Source organism: Nuphar pumila, chromosome 3 (genome assembly GCF_984573655.1).
Source record: "Nuphar pumila chromosome 3, dmNupPumi1.hap1.1, whole genome shotgun sequence".
Lineage (NCBI taxonomy): Eukaryota > Viridiplantae > Streptophyta > Magnoliopsida > Nymphaeales > Nymphaeaceae > Nuphar > Nuphar pumila.
Genome location: NC_143251.1, coordinates 106,312,531 through 106,334,535, shown reverse-complemented (window position 1 = coordinate 106,334,535; position 22,005 = coordinate 106,312,531). Strand labels below are relative to the sequence as shown.

At 38.6% G+C, this 22,005-nt stretch overlaps 2 protein-coding genes across 3 annotated transcripts in view; both read right to left on the bottom strand.

The window, feature by feature from the left end:
• Nucleotides 1-947: 947 nt before the first annotated feature.
• On the bottom strand, nt 948-1,322 carry LOC149843207 (cysteine proteinase inhibitor B-like). The gene has a single exon (XM_090000855.1). It carries the CDS (start codon nt 1,320-1,322, stop codon nt 948-950), a length of 375 nt encoding a protein of 124 aa, XP_089856981.1.
• Nucleotides 1,323-6,327: 5,005 nt separating this feature from the next.
• The window catches only part of LOC149843206 (putative UDP-N-acetylglucosamine--peptide N-acetylglucosaminyltransferase SEC), a 105,264-nt gene continuing 89,586 nt past the window's right edge, over nt 6,328-22,005 (bottom strand). The window contains exons 13-18 of one of the 2 annotated variants that reach the window (XR_016430854.1): nt 9,656-9,769; nt 9,490-9,572; nt 9,277-9,393; nt 7,412-7,517; nt 7,107-7,322; nt 6,328-6,482 (exon numbers count right to left, since the gene is read on the bottom strand). The gene's annotated coding sequence lies outside the window, so the exon portion shown is untranslated. The remainder of the gene's footprint in view (nt 6,483-7,106; nt 7,323-7,411; nt 7,518-9,276; nt 9,394-9,489; nt 9,573-9,655; nt 9,770-22,005) is intronic. The other variant, XR_016430855.1, reaches the window with a different exon arrangement.

The following is a 22,005-nucleotide window of genomic DNA, read 5'->3' as shown; positions in this document are numbered from 1 at the left end:
CTGTAAGGGTAAAAACTCTAAATCAGACTCCACAACTCTTCAAGTTGATGCTACCCACGCTGGGAGAAGCCCCCAGACCCCTCTTCTGTAAAGGTAAAAACTCTGAATCAGGATCTAGAACTCATTTAGTATAATGATGCTACCCACACTGGGATGAGCCCCAAACCCTTCTCCTGTAAGGGTAAAAACTCTGAATAAGGCTCCACAACAGTCAATGTGCAGATCAATCGGTGCTTGATGGAGCAATGTAGAATCTTCTGCTGGATGTGCACAGAAACGGAAATAGAAGGAAGAGAGAGAGTGAGAGGGTTGATATTCATGGCCTCCTCCAGGAGAGATTTCTTTCTCGGATAATCCTGCAGTGCAGAGACTGAGTCTTAAATAATCATTTTCGAAGCACTTAAGTCTTTACAACCACTCTTTTTCAAGAACCGTCATTTTTTTTTACACCAGGAGAGGGTACTTAACTCTTTGCAATGGCATCAAACTCCAACGCTAATTAATGCTGACAAACATGAGGATACAAGACGCACATGCTTATATACGTGGTACTCTTTGCTTCGATTCAGGACCTACACCGATACTGGCAACATTGCCACAAACTACTTCCATTGTAAAGAAAGCATCAATTTCCCCATAAAAACACAAATCCCCAGGAAGACGATACCAAAAATTATTTTCAAACAAAATCTTCTTTCACATACACAAAAATCATACAGAATTCACCAAAAGAAACAAAACTTCTTTCACAGAATCACATACACAAAAAACCACACACCCAAATACACAGATCGCCACCAAAATCTCAAACCCCCAGCCTGAACCCCCAATCCACTTTACCCACAGAAACAGACACACCCAACTTCACTGAAAACCCCCCAAACTCACAGAGAGAGAGAGAGAGAGAGAGAGAGAGAGAGAGAGAGAGAGAGAGAGAGAAATGCTCATTAAGCAACGGGATCAAAGGAAAGGAGATCCTTGGACCCGAGCCAAGACCTGACCCACAAGACAGCATCGAAGAGCTTGGTGGCACCACCGTCGACGGCCTGGATGCGAAGGTAATACTTGATCCCCGCCACCACCTGCTGCTGCCCTGCCACCACCTGCACGAACGAGATGCTCGCGTGTTGGTTCTTGTTGTACTCGTCCACGGAGAACCTCCCCAGATCCTGAACCTCTCTGTCCGACTTCACGTTGGGGATGTCCGATCTCCCTCCAACTCCGCGCCCCAATTGGGCGTTGCAGAGAGAAGGGCAGACCAGGAAGACGGTGAAGCAGAGCAGTAGGACAAAGGAAGCCATCGATGAGACGGAGATCGCCATTCGCGGAAGACGTTTTCTTTCTTCTTCTCCTTCAAAATCTTTTTCTTGGGCACGGTTTTGCTTCGGGTGAAAAGGCAAGGGAGAGGGAGAATGGGTGGTTCTTTTATAGCCGTTGGCTTCGAGGAGATTCGGTTTCTGAAACCAGAGTGCCGCTTACGTGGATCCAACGGCGTTGACGGGCTCCTTTGGACCAGATGAACGGTGGTTAGGGGTTACGATGTGATTCCACATTTTGAGTGTGCTGCGGCATCCTGTCACCCACGGGTCTGGGGTACAGTTAGGGGTGTCAACGGGTCGGACACTCGTTAGAATTGGTGGTTCAAACCTGAATCCGACTAAGTAATACGGGTATTAGATTTATATTTAGATCCGATCAGATTTTTTATAAGAAAACCATACCCGGATCCAATAAAAATTACATAAACCAGACCCAGAAAAATAATATTTTTAAGTTTTTGCATTGAAAATTTGCGGATCTTAATTGGAACTCGGCTCGGACCCTGATTTGGTATAAAATTTCACAAACCATAAGCGGCCCATTTAATAATAATCTGCTGGGTGATCTAGCTTAGCAGCACACGTTTAGTGTGCAATCACATTGCACCAGATCTAATAAGGAAAGAGGATGAGTCGCGGATTCTTGATGATGATCCTCAGATGAATCCTGACTGTCTGTTTGTTGGATATGGTGCACGTTGGTAGTTCGATTTCATGGTGTTTTGATGTTTGGAAGTCTTTCTGTTCTCCGGGTCGCATTGGTATTCAGGATAAAGGACGTGGGTCGGAACTTAGGGCTGTAAACTGGTCGGGTATCCGACACATCAGGGTGTACCCAAACTCAGGGATCATTAGTTGCTGAAATGGGATCCGGGTTCAAGTTTTGCCGGGTCAAAAAAGGTGAAATCTCAAACCTTTCAAATCCGAATTTATATAATTTAAAGTGCTTATTTTCACCAAAAATAACATATAAAATACTCAGGTCAAGCCAGGTTAGGTCATGATATCAGAAAAAAAAAAAATCATAACCCAAACTCAGAATAATATTGTGATCTACTAATAATTACGGCTGTAGACAGGTTGAAATTAGTTTAAATGTAGGTCATTCCAAACCTAATTAATTGGATTTCCTTTAATTTGGAATATGATTCAAAGTCATACATAAAAATTACCCCTTATTAAATAAAATCAAATATGATCAAAATTCATTAGAATAATCAAACTACCTTGGTATTGGTAGATGAGATGGGAGTTAATGCAATTAGTAAAAACTTGTTCAAACTACCCTGGTAGTGGACGTTTGGAAACTGGTAGTTGGGATGGGTATTTACACTAAAGAATGAAATCGATTTGGCAGTTGCCACTTTTCAAACGCATAATCTCCATCCACTACCACTTTCAAAACAGAGAATAAAGAAAAAACAAATTTTATTGTTGTAGTCAAATCCAACATTGATATTATTTGGTAAGCTTAAAAGAAAAAGAAAAAAAGCGAGTGGACACAGAGATAAAATTGGGTTTATATTTAGTACATACTATTGCAACTAATCTCACGATGCGAGTTGTTCTGACACAATATAACCTCATACATCATGATCGATTCAGTAATAATCAAGTCTTGGATCCTATTTTTTGACAAAAAAATATGATTTTTATGAGTCAAAAAAATTGAAGCCTTCATAGTTGATTTTTTTTTATAACCTGAAAAACCAGATTCCGGCCACCCAAAACCGAGTTTCCACTGAACAAAACATGTAGATCATATCAATGGTATTAGATGTAAGGACAAAAAAAAAAGCAAACACCATTTGCTAAGTCAACTTTTGCAAATCTTAACCCAATAAATTTTACTGTGGTTTCTTGCATCATTAGATACTGCTTACTGTATGCAGAACCCATCATTCCTCAGAGCCAGGATCAGGTGTCATGACATGGCACACTTTGAGTGACCTGACTGCCCTCCGTCTGCTTTTGGGCCCTACAAGTGACACAGACTGTCGGCCAAAGATAAAGGGCATGAGGTGCAGCCGCACCTGATCATGGCTGGTCATAACGCAACTAGGGGTGTCAATGGTCGTAGTTTACCTGGACCCGATTGAAACCAAATTCTATAGGGTCCGAGTATGATGATAAAATAATAAGATTCAATTAAGACCCGAGTCCAGACCCGAAGGTCTGATTAATACATGGACTCCGGTATAGTTTGTGAAATTTTATACCAGACCCTAACCCAACCTGAGTTCAGATTAAGACCCGCAATTTTTCAATGTAAAAATGATAAAAAATATGGTTTTAGCAGGTCTGGTTCATGTAGTTTTTATCGGGTCGAGGTATGTTTTTTCTTATAGTGGACCCAATTAAACCCTCTTCAAACAGTAATTAAAAGACTATTGATCAACCTGACCGGTAGCCCAAGTGGCAGGGAGCTTGAGGAAAAGGTAGGTGAGGTTTACCTGGTAGGTAGGGGTGGCAAAACCTGGCACCACCCGTCAACATGCCTCTTAGGCGGGTTTGGCTTAAACGGGTTCGTGTCATAAACGGGTCAACCCGCCTAACCCATTTATTAAACAGGTTGGGTTTGTGTTAGGGGTATGCCAACCTGCCAACCCGGCTGACCCGTTTAATAAATGGGTTAGGCGGAAGGGTCAACCCGTTTACCCGACCCACCAACCTGCCGACCAACCCGTTTACCCCACCCCGACCCGCCCACTAACCCGCCAACCTGTTTACCCGACCAACCCGTTTATTAAACGGGTTAACCGGGTCGTGTCGGGTTAGCCGTTTAATAAATGGGTCAGTTTCGTGTTGAGGTATGCTGACCCACCAACCCGACCCGATTGCCACCCCTACTGATAGGAAAGCAGGCCGGCTAAGTGACCCACTTCTCGGCAAGAGTTCCTTGTCATCAAAAAATATGTAAAACCAGCGTATTGATGTAGCATTTCTCCTAGAGACCAAATAGAAGCCACTCCAAACAGCTAAGGAATTCTCTGAATACAAATTGTTCAGCAATTGCAAAGCTTCCAAAAATATTGTTGTACGAAAATCCAAATTCAATTCCACTTGTATAGTTAGAAATCTAGCGAAATTAGCGAAAGGAGGAGTCCAGAAATCCTGGGAGGATCAGCCCCCCTAATTGGTTCCCTGGTAGGGATGATATTTGATTCTCTGTAATTTATGTTTACTGTTAATTTAATCTGGTAGGGATCCGCCTAACCCTCAAAAAAAAAAATGTAAAACCACCAACCGGGGCTGCTTGTAGCAGTTAGAGCACGTCACCTTATGTGTTGGGACGTTGCAAGTTCGAATCCAATGGTATATGGTTGTATAACTGGTAGGGGTCTGCCTAACCCCATCTTTCTTTGTCAAAAGAAAAAAAAAATGTAAGACCAAATTCAAATTTGAATGATTTCATCAGGCCAATCCCAGGCGGTTACGTGTTTTCGATATGTGCTTTCTATCAAACCCAATTAAACGAATTTATGTCGGTTGAATATCCGACCTAAAACACGCCCTCACATCCCCCACTAACGATCCTCTCAGCGTATTTCTCACCTATTGTCCGCTAACCATAGTAACAAAAAACCTTCTTGGGGTAAATCTTGGCAGCCAAAATCAAGTGATATTTTGAATTTTTTTTATAAATCAGGAGGTTTTTGGCAGACATGGCAAAAACTTCAATTAAAAAAATGAAAAACTAAATTTAAATTAATTTTTACAAGGAAAAATTATAAACTAAATTTAAAAGTTAAAATTTAATTTTTGAGTTTTTATCAGGAAATATCAGACAGTCAAATCATTTTTTCAGGTAAATGTTGGCATCCAAAATGACAAAATTTTTATTTAAAAAATGAAGAACTAATTCTTAATTAATATTTTCAAGAAAAAAATTCAAAATTGATTTTGAAAAATAAAATTCATTTCTAGAGTTCTTATCAGAAAACATCATCTAGTCAATTTCTTGTGTTTTCTTCTTTTGTGTTTGAAGGAAAAAACCTCTTTGAAGCGGAAGCGTAGAAGCGATCGTTGATGCCCTCAGTGCTCAACAGGTGCATGGCCTCACTTTGAGAGAACGGTGAATCCACGAATCCAAGTGCCCCATGATGCACTATCACCGCAAAGATGGCCTCATCATCTTCTTCTTCTTCTTTCTTTACAAATGTGCACTCCCTGTGCACATTTTCCCTCTCACTTTCACTACAAGAAAAATGCGGATTAGCGACGGACGCTATCCGTCGCTAAATATTTTTAGCGATGGATTGGCGACGACTTAGCAACGGATAGAGTCCGTCACATAATTCTGGTTGCTAAATAGTGACAGAACTGATCTGTCGCTAATCCATCGCTAATTAGCGATGGATGTCATCCGTCCCTAATCCGTCGCTAAACAAGCACATATTTGGTTTTGCGACAGAATGTAATCTGTCGCTATTTTAGCAATGAATTACATTCCATTGCAAAACCAAATATTAGCGACAGATTGTATTCGTCGCTAATCCGTTGCAAAATTTAAAAAAAAACTAAAAAAATTCAAACGAATTGGGTCTGATCCATAAGAAGCGGGACCCGTGCCGGGGGAACCCCCAGACCCCCCTTTAGTAAGGAAAATATATGATACTGCTAAATGGTATAATACAGTTAACACTTGGAAAAAAATGCCATTCTTACCCAAAATGAAAAAAATAAAAGAAAAGACAATAAGAATGCTTGAAGTATATTTAAATGAAAATAAAGTTAACACAGTTGAAAGTGGACAAAGCAAACATGATTAAAGATAGAACAAAGTAGTATTAGGTCATGCCAGATTGCCTGCAATTCATTCAAGTTCATACTTGTTTGAATAGGAAACTAAATGGAGACGATGATTCCTATGTAACATTTATAGTGATTACTTGGTTCTTTGACAAGAGAATGAGCAGACTCATGCTTAACAATCATTCACTACGTGAAACGGCTAATGACAATATTTCTGTCTACAAGAATCAATGCAACAAAAAACTTCATGAAATGGTGGATGACAAAAAAACAACTATCACTTACAAAAATGGAAGTATACAAGTATGCACCAGTAGCAACTGATAAACCCATTGTCGTGGTACTCTCTGGAAGTGACCGGAGCTGGTTGACAGAAATTCCAATGAGCAAAAGACCAAGAGCCTCCCACTGCTTAAGATAAAACCACCATCATGATCAGAGGAAGAATACAACATCCTTGACTGCAACAAAAAGTAATCATTCAACAATAACTCTTTCAAGAACATTAAGACCACTTGAGCAACTTATGATGTAAAAATACAAATTTTCAAAAAAACAAGACAGACAACTCCAACCTTTTATAAGAGACATTTAACCATATTGTCAGAAGCAATGAGCATACCTATTTTCATGGATAACATGTATATCCTTAACTTTTTGATAAAAATAATTTGTAAAAAAAAGCTGAAATGTTGAATACACTTTCTACATACAAACACAAAGAAAATGACCAGATGAGAACTCAATAAATCTAATTGCAATGATCGGTAAGAATCCATCAAATGCATATAGCAGCCGCATTAATGAATATTAAATGCACACTTTCAATTAAATACTTGAAATACATTAAGACAGTTTCAAGGTAAAAACATAAGTCTACTACATATGCACATAGCATTAGATATCAAATGAATGATTTGGCAACAAACCATTCAGACTGAAAGATATTGAAATTTTGGGAAGATAGCCATTTGCGTTGATATCAAATGAATGATTTGGCAACAAACCAGTGCAATGTGAGTTTGAACTAACGTTAGGCAAGAAACCAATATAACATGAGTCTGGACTAACATCAGTACATTCCTTTTTTACTTTTGACTTGTGGCTGTTTAAGTCACTAGAGCTAAGTTCGACACCATATTCATCAATTCCTTCTGCACAAACTCTCTTAGATGCCTTCAACTTTAAGGCCCTCAATAGCTCATTATCTCCATCTTCAACAACTATCACCACTTCTTTCAATCTTTCCTGATACAGTTAATGAAAACATGGAGATCTTCAACAAGGCAGGGGAAATAAGAGCATAAACACATTAAGTGATCATAGGGAGACCATACCTTTAATTTTTCTATCTTTTTCACAGCCTTGGCAAGCTTTTTTTGAGAAATTTGCCCTTCTTCTCTCCTTAAAAGGTTGCATTAGGCCATCAATTCTTTATAACTCCTTTGAAATCCCATTTGAAATGAAGGTTAGACAAACTAATATATGCTAGATTATCAACTTATCAAAAATTTAAACTCACATAGAAATCAATGAAGGGAGCATAAAGGGAAAGCTATTGATATATAAAGTTGCTAATAACCATGCAAAGTTGGACACTTCTAGATGAGAAGACCAACTGAAAACCAATCCTTCAGACTTTGGTATTTAGACAATGAAAGGATGATATTAACACCACAAATAAAGACAAGGTTGTTTTAAGTGCTAGGCATGGCCTAGCCAATGTGTCTTGCCCAGACTTGCCTATATTTTAGCCCCAAGGCCTCGTTCTTGTTCAACTACAATTTACTTAAAAGGAAAAATAAAACTTTATAAGAAAATGATCCATGGTTTCCCCCAATTTTAAGTTCCATGATAATACAACAATAGGTTTAGGTACATGCAAGAAACAAGCATACAACCAATCATGTATCATTTATTAACATTACAAATTCTGTTGAATACACAAAGCAATGCTTGTATGTGTAGAAAACCAATATACACAATTTATCGTGACAAAGCTATAATCTATCAGCTTATTCATATCAAATTGTCAGCATCAAACAAAAATTATAGAAAAACAATTCTAAATGATCAACATAGAATAAGGGAGGACAAAAACCATTTTGTGTTTCAATCCTATAGGGTTAAGAATTACATGAATTCTGCACTCAGAAATGTCTAGGTTCAATATTTATGATTCCGCAGTTACAACCATATTTTTTGTGGTTGTCAATGTATTGAGACATTAATGCAATAATATCATGATAAATATACTTTGGCAATGCATTTCAACTATGTTGCAATACTATGTCACTTTTTATTTAAAAAATTGAAAATACAATAATTCAAACTATCATGAAATTTGATGACTACAAGTTACAGCATGACCAAATGTTCTAATGGCCCTGTTTACCGATTTGCTACATCTCTAAGATTGTATCAAAATGGCATTCAAATGTGATGAGGTTACAGTTTACACCTGTCTATTCCGCATGCAACGGATGATACTCATTATTATATATGAATATTGGCTAAGTTCTAAGATATGTTTGCAGCTAGTTGAGTCCCTTATTTTCATGATTTATGACAATTTATCACCTTGTTAGAGATGAAAAGGCATTTGTTACAGATTGTTGGATTAGAGTATACCAAGAATAGTTTGAGGTTTCATCCTACTCTGGCTGACAGTTGGAAATGGGGGCATGATGCAAATTCTGAGAAAGAAACCAATCACAATGAAACATTCAAATACAGCTGACATGTGAGACAATTCTAAACCATGATACAAAACCATGATGCTCTTTTTAAAAATTAAGGTTCTTCCACACTATTTAAATTACATGGCTTTGGTTGGAATGTGAGGCCATCCATTGTTTCCATGGCATATGCTAATCAACATTGGTCAATGATAATCATATTTCAAATGCTAGAGCACAGTTCTGAGTGGTGAATCATAAAGATGGAGATTTTAGCAACATTTCACTAATGTGTGTAAATGATAATGAATATAGCAAGGCTACTATGATGGAGTTTCTCTCTTGTGCAAACCAATTCCCAAATCAACCAATACTACCCAAATAGTTTTACAGGTCTGTGATTTCAATAAGCCATCTTTAATTGCATAAAAGATGATGCAGTGCATCACGACATCGAAGAAAGCAATCATGCTATAAAAGACACAAAATTATAAGCCATATTGTCTTCTTTGTGAAATGCTTACTTGTTTCGAAGGATTAAAGACTTTGTCAAGGTATCAATAACATCCTTGCTATTGTTTGCATGACCAACAAATCTTAATCTAGTTATCTCTTCTTCATCTAGTTCCAAATTAGATACCCTGGATCGATAAGAAAAACAAAAAACACAATCATGTCAACAAAACAAACCTACATTGTACTGTTTTCATGCCATTGAACGACAAAAGATTTATTACAATTTGTGTGCAGCAAGCGCTTTTACAAGAGCTAAACTCCTCTCCTGTAATTTGGAACACTCCGCATTCGACTGGACTAGCTCCTGTTGCATAAAACTAGAAATGGTTACACTTAATTGCACGTTGCAACACATTCTGCTTTAAACGACAAAATGATCCAACATACATTCGTCTATGTAGAACAAAACTGTCCCCTCTGTCTTTCTTATGAGCAACTGCTGTAGTGCAACTTTCTCCTTTATAGCTTCCACCTTCAGAGCTTCTTCTTTTACAGCCCGGTCTTTGGAGATAGAAAGTTGCAATACAATTAATTGTTCGGATATTTGTTCACATTCACAATAGTGAATGAAAACAAGCACACATGCAGAATAGATCAAATCACAAACTCTGTACACGATCGGAGTTGAGATCACAATAGTGAACCTCAACGCCTTCGGAATTGGTAGAAACAGAGGACGTGTAGGAGAGATCAGTGTCGAGATTGAGGAGAGGGAAGAGGAAAAAAGCTAAAAGGGAATCTTCCATGGAGAAAAGGGTAAGAAGGAACCAGTTTTGCTACCAGAAAGGGAGAATGGGGGAGATGGACCCTCTGTACACGATCCTCGTGGGCACAGAAGAATACGAAGGAGATGGAGTCTGGTTCTTCCTTTAGAAGAGCGTCGATGGCAGAGAAGAAAGTTATAAACTCGGACGAAAGGGGAAACACAGGAGAAAGAAAGGAAGAGGGGAAAAAAAGAAGAGAAGGGAAAGGAGAGAGGAAGGAGGGGAAGACAAGAGTCGTCCGGCGGGGGTCGACGACGATGTGGTTCTGACCGGTCTGCGGACGAGGAAGGGAAAGGAGAAGAAGAGAAGACTCGGGGGGCAGCTGCATACAGTGAAAGGGGGAAAAGTGCGAAGGGGGTGAAAAAATTTTGCAGTTTAAATCGAAAATTAGCGATGAAAACATTCTATCTCAAAAACCGTTGCTAATTAGCGATGGACAAATTTTGTCGCTCATCCGTTGCGAAGTTGCGACGGAGTTTGAGATAGAATGTTTTCATCGCTAATTAGCGACAGATTTTGCAAAGGAAAAATTCTATCATAAATTCCATCGCTAATTCCAATTATGGCAATGACTAGTTTTCTCTAGTTAATCCGTCACAAATTTGTGACAGAAAAAATTCATCGCAAATTTCTGTCGCTAATTAACATTTTTCTTGTAGTATTTTTCTATTCACGCAAATGAGGAATGATGGGAGAAGATGGGGAGGTGGGCGGTTTCCAAACCGTTCCCTCCTCAAATGTGGGCCAGGTCTGGATCTCGCCCATCATGGGCGGACCCGGTACCCAACCCAGCATTCTCCCACTCACACATGATGGGAAGATATCTTAAAAGAAGGAACACCATATGTGTTCAAATGGTGAATAACACCAGGTATTCATACTGGCAAATGGATCATGCGACCCGTGAGCTTAGATATTGGAGGCATATTATGTACTGGTTAGTGTAACATAATAGCCTAAACTTGTAAAAAATAAGATGACACAAGATATACCTGCACAAGCAAGGTAAGAAGCTCACTGTGCCCTAGATCAAATACATTTTTCACATTCTAGCATACTAAATCCCTCTGCACATATTTATAGTGCCAAGCTATGCCAGACAAGGCCTTCCATTATGTCCCTAGGATGTGGTAAAATAAGCTAGCTTTTAACATATGCATAATCTGAAAATGTCAAATGATCTTCCTTTCCAACACTCATTCTTTGAATCAAGATAAGTTGCTTTCCCATACATGTTCTTTTAGACCAGATCAGATATGTCCTTAAGCAACATGCTAAAGTAGCAACACTCATCTTTCTCCTTAAAATAAGGTCAAAAGTCATTAAGGACACCAAAGTATATATATATATATATATATATATATATATATATATATATATATATATATATATATATATATATATATATATATATATATATATCAATCAAGGATTCACACAATGAAGAAGCAAGGATCATTCTTCATTTCCTTTTGTGGTCGACTTATATTTATGGTGCGACATATGCGGTATGACTCACGTATTACGACAAGACTATCTCACTCTAATGAGTGTATGCATACACCATAAATTCTTTGTCGTACAGATCTATACTAGTTCAGTTTCTCCCCGAGAAACTAACTTGAGTTCTTCAGGATGCACATTCCCATGTAATGTCTATCAAAGTCCTCAGATCTGGTCAACCAGGTTACCCTTGACATTTAGATAGCAAGGCTAGTCTCTCCATATAGTTAAATATACATGAGACCTTATCCTAACCCAGTTAGGGTGATGCATCCCATATACGTATATATGGCGGATATCATAACTTATTGTACTCCCACTCTTTTAAGTTATTAACACATGATATCCCCAAAATCCGACATGCTTATTAATTTAGTAACCTTGGATTTTGTTACATCTCATCTCATCCCGCCCACAAGCAGCGTCTAAGGCGATAAATCCGTATAAGAAGATTTATCTCAAACCTGGTAGAATACTCATATAGATGTGCAACATGCTATACAATAATCATAGAAAGAAATATGAATAACATTAGCATATCAAATCTTATAAATACCCATAGATTTTACATGCTTTATATAAGAATCCCTATTAATCAGATTAGTCAAGGGATCCATCACCATATCTTGGGTATTAACATATACCAAACAATTTTGCCTTTAGATACAATGTCACACATATACTTGCATCTCGTGTCTATATGTTTGGTTCTATTGTAAAACTTGGGATCTTTGGCAAACACAATTGCCACTTGATTATCACATAATAAAGTCACTGGCAGTTTTGCATCAGAAGTTACTCCCAAATGTTTGATGAATCTCCTTAACCAAACACATTCCAACACTGCCAACAATTCTGCAACAAATTCAGCTTCCATTGTGGACAAGGCTACACATATCTGCTTCTTACTACATCAAGATATAGCACCATTATTCATCAAGAACACATAGACAGACGTAGACTTATGCTCATCAGGGTCCCCGCCCTAATCTGCATCCGTATAGCCTACTATACGCATGTTACCACCATGGTAGCAAAGAACTGAATCCGATGTGCCTTTAAGATATTACATAATCCTCTTGACAACCTTCCAATGCGCTTGTCCTGGATTAACTTGATATCTACTCACCAACCCTACTACATGACATATGTTAGGTTGGGTGCACATCATTAGGTACATCAGACTGCCTACTGCACTGGAGTAAGGGATTTTGGACATAGCTTTTATTTCTTTTGACTCCTTTGGACATACCTTAAGACTTAAATCATTCTCTTTTGTAATAGGAGTATCTATGAGTTTACAATCTTGCATATGAAATCGTTCTAAGATCTTCTTTATACACGACTCTTGTGAAAGAGAAAAAAGACTTTTTGAACGATCTCTTTTAATCTCTATGCCCAATATAAAGCATACTTCACCCATGTCTTTCATATCAAAATGAATAGACAACCATTCTTTAATGGTTTTCAGAAACTCTAAATGATTACTAGTTAATAAAATATCATCTATATATAGAGTTAGAATTACAAACTTTGGACCTTGACGCTTAAGATAAACACAATAGTCCTCATCAATCATAGCAAAGTTATTGCTCATTATGGTCTCATGAAACCTTAAATACCATTGTCTGGATGACTGCTTCAATCCATAAATGGATTGTTTGAGCTTACATACTTTGCGCTCAAATCTAGCAGTAACAAACTCCTTGGGTTGTTCCATGTATATTTCTTCATCCAATTTTTTATTTAGGAATGCAGTCTTAACGTTCATTTGATGTAATTCTAAATCCATATGTGACACTATGGCTAACAAAAGGCGAATAGAGGTCAATTTGACCATAGGAGAGAATGTCTCCTCATAGTCTATCCCTGCCATCTGTGTGTATCATTTAGCAACCAAACGTGCTTTGTATCGCTCGATAGATTCATGAGCATTCCTTTTAATATTAAGAACCCATTTGCTCCCAATAGGTTTTCTTCTTTTTGAAAAATTAACAAGATCCTAGACCTCATTGAATGCCATGGATTTCATTTCCTCTTCCATTGCCTTGCGCCATTCATCCCTTTTAGAACAAGATAGAGCATCTCTAACACTCTTAGGTATCTTATCATCTTGGCGCATGACCACAAAGGCTTCCCCTTCGATTTGGAATCTCCGGCGATGAATTCTCTTCCTTGAACTCTTTCAAGTTGTCAGATCTTCATCAAAGTCGATATCCACTTGAGTGTTACTCCCACTATTCAATAGTGGTATATACATATCCTCTTGTGTCTCTAAAATATGATAATCAATCTCTGTAGACTGATATGAATTATCCAATTCATAGAATTCGAAGTTACGCTCTATCTCTCCTCTTTTAAGAAAATCACTCTCAATAAATGTGGCATCTCTAGAATCTATCTCAGAAATACTCTCATGTGTATTCTCTCCTAAGAATACATATTTTTTTGAATGTTCATAATATCTTATAAAGATACACTTCTTTCCCCTAGGACCTAATTTTTTATGTTGATGTGAAAAATCATGGACATATGCAACAAACCCTCAGGGTTTGAGATGAGCCAAATCAGGCTTTTTGCCTATCCATAACTCATAGGGAGTTGAAGAAACAAATTTAGTTGGTACACAATTTAATACATGGGCTGTAGTCAACAAACAATCACCCAAAAAAGAAATGGGTAAATTTGCCTACGCCATCATGGACCTGACCATCTCTAAGAGGGTTTTATTCCTCCTTTCTGCAATATCATTTTGTTGCAAAGTTCGAGGAGTAGTCAATTGTCTATCTATCCTTTTATCATCACACAATTCCTTGAATTGTTCGGATAGATATTCACGTCCATGATCTGTTCTCAAAGCCTTGATCCTACGATCAAGTTGATTCTCAACCATGTTCATAAAGGATCTAAAGTAATCCAATGGTTCAGATTTATGTAAAATTAAATATACATGGCTAAATCGTGTATAATCATCAATGAAAGTAATAGAATAAGAGGCTTCATGTCTCGTTGCCACATTTATTGGCCCATATATATATCAGAATGAATTAATTGAAGAGGATAGGTTGCTCTAACTGCCTTTCCAAAAGGCAATCAAGTTGCTTTTTCAGTGAGACAATGCTCACATATAGGCATTTCAATCTTTGCATAGGATCCCAAAAGACCCTCTCGTGTGAGCCTATCCATTCTTTTTTGCCCTATATGTCCAAGTCGAGCATGCCATATAGATACATCCACATTCATATTACTAGCAGTGGAAACAAGAGAAAAACATTCATCACTAATATTCAAACTTTTAAGTTCTGTGTCCAACACATAGAAATCATTCATCAAGAAACCAGAAGCAACTAAAGTTTGTCCACTAAGGATGTCAACATTGACATCTCCAAACACAAGTTTATAGTTTAACATAGATAAAGCAGAAACTGAAATCAAATTTCGTCGAATCTTTAGAACATGTAGAACATCATGTAATAATAAAGATCATCCTTTCAAATCCAATTTACAGGTCCTGATTCCTTTGACTTCTGCTTTAGTATTGTTCCCCAAGAACAACCACTTTGAACCAGATGGCATCTTATGTACTCGATGAAGTTTGTGCGCTTTTTGGTCACATGGTTGGTGGCTCTTGAGTCTAAAATCCACATAGGATTAGATTCAATAATTAGTGCACAACTACAAACATTGGCACATATATCAGGAGTTATAAAAGAATGTACCTTCTCCTGCTTATGACATTCATGAGCATAGTAACCCAAATTGCCACACTTAAAGCATTTTGCATTCGCCTTATTTTTCCTGCTATCACGCTTCCCAATGCACTGATAAGGTTTCTTTTCTTTCTCTTTGTCTTGTCCCTTTTTGTCACCCTTTTTGAACTTCCTTGGTCTATAAAATTTCTTCTTAAAAGATTTTGGCCTCTTTGAGCTTTCTGCCACATATGCCCTCATGCTAGATGGTCCAGTCACTTCTAGTCGATCATTTTCTAGTTCTACATGGCAAGCAATATCATCAAAAATCTTAATACTCTCATTATGGGTCATATTAATTTTCATATGCTGTCAACTGTGTGGCAAAACATGAATCACAGCCTGGACCTACTGTTCATCTGTAAGGATATGTTCTGCACTATTGAGCTCTCTTATCATATTTGTCATCTCCCTGAGATGCTGACTCATAGCGTGCTGAGGAGATTTCCTGTAGGAATCAAACCTGATGGCCAGCCTTCTAAGCATTGTGGTTGATGTTTCCTCAAACTTATCTTTAAGGGCCATTCACATTTGTTGAGCAGTCTTATAATGCTCATATTGACACATGATGTCATCCTGCATTAAACATAGCATGGTGACATGTGCAACACTATTCATGCATTTTTATTTCACATAGGTTTCCATGTCCCTATGAGATTGTGCACCATTACCATTTTCAGGTCGTTCTATAGTATGGTTGAAAGCCTCCAAGGCCTCAGCCTCCTACAATGTAAATTGAACCTTCCTATGTCATATATCATAGTTATCACCGTTCAGTTTTTCAATTCGAGCTAAGCCTGTTATGGATTTGCTTGGCGCATCCATGTCCTAATAAAGATAAAATATACAACTATGTTATTCATGCATGTTGTGATCTAATCACTAGCACATCTATATGCAATCATAATCAAACGATTAGATAATATATAATTTCTCTCAAGGCGTGGAATCGAAAGCTCACTACGTTCACAATCATCTCTCACTTTCCCTAAGATGATTATATTAATCTAAACTGTATTATAATTGTATAAATAAAATATTAACTCATGGAGTAAGTACTTCTAAAGTACTTCAAACTCCTCAAATAATCAACATGATCACATCACATTCATTCAATATTGTGTTCATATATATATATATATATATATATATATATATATATATATTAAAACAAAAAATAAAAAAATAATAATTACCCAGGACCAGGTTCGGGTATCCCTGGCCCAACCGGGGCACAACAATAACAACAACAACAAAAATGGCCTGCGGCACCAGCCGTAGGCCATGGGCCTCTGCCCACATGGACCCTGGCTGAATGCCAGGATCCGACCCCAAATAAAAAACAGGGCCTGCGACCCTACCACAATAGGCCTGGCCAGAGGCCGGGCCCGCAGCCTACGTTGCAGTGGCCCACCTGACCGAAGGCAAGGTCTGCGGCCTAGTTGCTGGGCGTGGCTGAAGGTCGGGCCTGGCCCACGCTCTACAGCCAACCGATCCCTCGCCTTGGCCGTGCAACCACTGTCACACGGTCAAATTTTTTTATTGATGTATGGCGGCCCCGCCGTGTGTGTCCACCATGAACGCACATGCATGTGGTTCCAGCCACCTGCACACAAGGGATACACCTGCAAACAAAACAACATAAAAAAAACTTGGCTCTAATACCAATGAAGAAAAAAACCTCTTTGAAGCAGAAGCGTAGAAGCGATCGTTGATGCTTGCAGTGCTCAACGGGTGCATGCCCTCACTTGGAGAGAATGGTGAATCCACGAATCCAAGTGCCCTACGATGCACTATCACCGCGAAGATGGTCTCACTATCTTCTTCTTCTTCTTTCTTTACAAATGTGCACTCTCTGTGCACATTTTCTCTCTCACTTTCTCTATTCATGTAAATAAGGAATGATGGGAAAAGATGGGGAGGTGGGCGGTTTCCAAACCGCTCCCTCCTCAAATGTGGGTCGGGTCCGGATCTCGCCCATCATGGGTGGACCCAGTACACAACTCAACAATGTTTTTATGAGAAAACACTGATATTTGTCATATTGCAGCTAACAGCTGCCAAGGGCAAGCAAACCAATAAATATTTAGAGCCTTTTTTTATATTTACATGGAGAAACCACCCCCAGGATTAGACTCATCAGAGATCCTAGTGGCACTGTCTCAGCCTGTCGAAGTTAGATCATTGTCCTAGCAGCATAAAACTTCGTGGGCTACCCCTTGCCCCCTGAGAGTTTCTACGCTTTGGCTTGTGCAAGGAGTGATGGTCATGAGGATTTGAACCTAGACTACCTGCCTAGCGGCCTAGCCCCCATCCCGCTACACAAACCCCTTTGAGGCTTCCTTAGAAGCCTTTGAATTACACGTTCTGCACAATAGGATGCCACCAAATGAAACAAAATAGTCGTCTTGAGCCAATCAGGTGTTACTTCTCTCCCATTTCATCTGACCAATAGTCTCAGGCTCTGAGCTTACACTGTGCCTTCATCCCATTCTATGCCAAACAGAGTTATCCTCCAACGTTGGTTTCAATGACTCATGTCCAAGTCCATTACCAGATTGTCCAACATTGGCTTTCAACTTCACTAATTTCATTTTTTTTTATCATGAAACCTACATTATTGGTTTTAAGTTTTAACTTTATGATTCATACGAGTAGAAACAATTGGCTTTAACTATCCTTTCACTAGCTTTGTTTTTTAATCAATAAAGATTAAACCTGAACTCTATAAGAATCAATATGAAGAAACACCGTTTACTGAAGAGCCTTATATGAAGGCAAACATTCATCTATTCTACAAGGAACCGTGTGTATCATCTGAACCAGTACTGTGTGAAGAAATATGCAACTAACACTGGAAATAAAGCCAAATTTACGGTAATAGTCATCAGCTTCTGCTTAAGCATTCCGCTCCATTTTCAGACCATTCAATTTGCTCATCTTTGGAACCACAGATCAATTCAGATCTGCACAAATCAAAACGTCCGCACAACAAATTGGTTAAGCGATGACATTTCACGGATGAAATGAAACATCTCATTCATAAACATGAGAAAAAAAATAAAATCAAATGTTAAAAGATTTTTCCCACGTGCATGAATCAAATGTAATCAGATCTCTATAAAAAAAATGCTTCATTTAATCAGTGAAAAGCCATCTCTTTCCCAACAATCTTTGTACAGGCATCAATTTGAAGAGTTTTCAGTCTCAATCAAGATAGGTATGTTGGATTTGGGTCCCCTCCATGTGGACCCGATCTAAGGAAGGTAAAGAGACACACTTCACCTTGCATTTTTTTTAGGCTTGAAAATGAGCAAAATAACAAGAAGTGAGGGACTAAAATTGAAAAAGTGAAAAAGAAAGAAAAAGGAGAAAAGCGGGCACGATGGTATGCTTGGGGAGTCCTTTTGGGTTTTGCTCTTTGAAGAAAAAAGAGAAAGAAAGAGAGGGAAGAGGGTTTCTTCCTCTTGTTTTGTGTGAGGCTTCCACAAGATTGCGAAAGAGTGGGAGAGAATGAGGAAGAAAGAAGAAAAGCTTTGATTATTGGTGTTCTTCATTTTCTTTTTTATCCCTTTCTTGTTTTGTAAAGATTAAGGCAAGAGAACGAAGGTTTTTGCTATGAGAAAGTCATCACTATTGATTAGGTGATATTCACTACAAAAAAACAGGTGATTAGCGACGGAATTTAGCGACGGAGTTATATCGTCGCTACTTAGCGACAGATTAACGAGAGAAATGAATCCGTCGCTATATTTGTAGAATTTTACGAAACTAGCGACATATTATATTCCCTCGCAAAATCCGTCGCTAAGTAGCGACGGATTGTGCGAGAGAATATTTTGTCGCAATAAATACGGCAGTTAGCGACGGAATTGTGATGGCTAAAATTCCGTCGCAACATAGCGACGGCCTAGGCGACGGAATATTTTCTGTCGCCTTTTCGTTTTTTGAATTACGATGGCTTAGCGACGAAATTAATCCGTCGCTAAGCCGTCGCTAAATGTCGCATTACCCCTAATCCCAGCCCTCTTTTTCCTTTCTCCTTTCGCTGCTCCCGCCCGCCGCCCTCTCCCTCCTGCCGCCCTCTTCCTTCGACCACCCTATACATCCCGTCGACCTCTCTGCCGGCCCCCACCGTTCGCCGGAAGTCGATCTCCGTCAACCTTCCGCTGCCGCCGCCGCTGCCCGGAGCAACCGCAGGTATTTCACCGTGAAATGGATTGGGGGTCGACCCCCTGCGTTTTCCGGCAGGGGGTCGACTCCGCCAGGCGGTCGACCCCGGTAGGTGGTCGACCCCCTGCCGTGTCCGGCCGGGGGTCGACCCCCTGCCGTGTCCGACCGGGGGTCAACCCTGGTAGGGGGTTGACCCCCTGCCGTGTCCGGCCGGGGGGGGGGGGTCGACCCCCCGCCATGTCTGGCCGGGGGTCGACCCCTGCCGTGTCCGGCAGGGGGTCAACCCCTTTTGATGTCCGGCAGGGGGTCAACCCCCTGCCGTGTCCGGCCAGGGGTCAACCCCCTGCCTTGTCCGGCAGGGGGTCAACCCCTTTTGATGTCCGACCGGGGGTCGACCCCCTGCCGTGTCCGGCCGGGGGTCGACCCCCTGGTTTCTTGCTCTTCTTTTTCTTTTTTCAGAAATTAGGGTTTTTATTTTATTTTCATTGTTTAGTTTTCTTTGATTTTCATTGATTAGGATTTTTTATTTTGATTTTCATTTATTAGGCAATTGAATCAAATTTCTTAAATTAAGGCTATTTGTAGTTAATTTAATTAGGGTTTTTTATTTGATTTTGTTTTATTAGGGCTTTGAATCAAAATTTAAAAATTAGGGCATTTTATAGTTAATTTGATTAGGGTTTTCTTGGATTTGATTAGAGCTTTTATTTTTATTTTCTATGATTAGGGATTTGAATCATAATTTTTTTAATTAAGGATTTTTAGTTAATTTGGTTAGGACTTTAAATCAAAATTTTTTATTTTATTTGAATAAATTACAAAAGCCTGTGCACTCTGTTTGCAAAACTAGCTCAACTTTTAGATTATTACATTGTAGTGCCTGCTTATCCATGATAAAATTCAATAGCCACTTGGTGTATAGAATTACTCCTTTTCCTTCATTATTAATATCCACTCTTACGTTCTTTTGTTATTGGAATAAGAGATAAATATTTTAACCTTTTTTTTTTCTAACCATATATGGCCAACCAATTAGTTTATTACTAGGCGTGTCCTTTTTATAAATCATTTGTTTAGAGTGAGTTTTTTTTCATGGTGACTTCATTTTAAAACATCATTTTTTTGTGCAGATTTCTCAACGGAACTCGCTTGTGCCCCGCCACCCGTGGTAAGTAAGTGACAAAAACAATGCAAATCGGGTAAATACCCGTGGTGAGTAAGTGATACAAGCGCATCACATGTTATTTAATTTATTGAATGTAACACTTTATTGTTCACACACTCACTTAGTTGTTGATATCTAGGACTGCTTTGTTGGAGTTCGGAGATCATGCTGAGCATGATTTTAATGTATAAATATGGAAGTGTTCTTATTTTTGGAGTACGGAGTCTATGCTATGCATGGTAGTAGTTAGTGGGATATTGAAGTGTGTTTGCTGCAGGTACATGTTTGACATTTGTTTGATATGAATTATTTCGATGTATTGCAATGTTTGATGTGATTGTATCTATGCTTACATGTAGTTACTTTCAATTTGATTATGTCTTCCATGTGAAATTGTATACTGAAAGCATGCTTCAAATGAATGTATCGTGTCATGAATAGTTTGCACATGAAAATATTAAGTTATCAATGCATGCATCATAATTCTTGTGATTGTATGACATCATATATTGCATAATAAATTTGATATTTTCTTCATCATAGCATTCTGATGGTTCTCTTTTAACTGGTTAGGATACTATTCGTAACATCATACGACAGAATGACTGCAAACCGTGAATGGATGTACCGTAGGATAGTGGACAATGAGTTATCGCATGAATATATGGATGGTGTTGACAGTTTTATTGAATTTGCAACGGCAAGTGTCAGTACGAATTTTCAAGCAAGTCAAACTAGTGACGAAGAAGAAGAAGAAGAAGAAGAAGAAAGTCAAACTAGTGACGAGGAAGAATTCTCAAGCTAGTGAGCAAAATCTTATATTACAAACCTCTATTTAAATGCATTGTAATACTTGATGTGAGTTGTATTGCAATACTTGGTGTGAATGATTAAAAAAATATTTGAATGTATTGTAATACTTGATACGAATGATTCGAATGCATTGTAATACTTGATGTGAATGATTTCAATTATCTGAATGTATTATAATTTATGCAATTAACGAATGATTTGAATTAGTGCAATACTTGATGCCAATGATTTGAATTATTTGAATGCATTGCAATGTTTGATGTGAATGACTTGAATGCATTGTAATACTTGATGTGAATTATTTGAATGTATTGTATGACATATGTTATTTGTTAGAATATGGTTCATGGAGGTTATAGTGGTCGCTCATCCAGTAGTAGCCAGGCTCAGCCTTCATCTTCACGGGCTCCTGTGATAGGTATATCATATAACTAATTAGATGCTTGATTAGTTCAAATGCACATTCTGAGAATTTCTAATGTATTTTTTTACAGATGATGTTGCGCCTGTACACGACCCACCTACACCAGTTGATCACACAAGTCAACAGCCAACACAGGAAACATGGTC

What these genes read in the sequence shown, in the direction of transcription:
- LOC149843207 (XM_090000855.1), bottom strand. Translation starts at nt 1,322, where the DNA reads ATGGCGATCTCCGTCTCATCGATGGCTTCCTTTGTCCTACTGCTCTGC.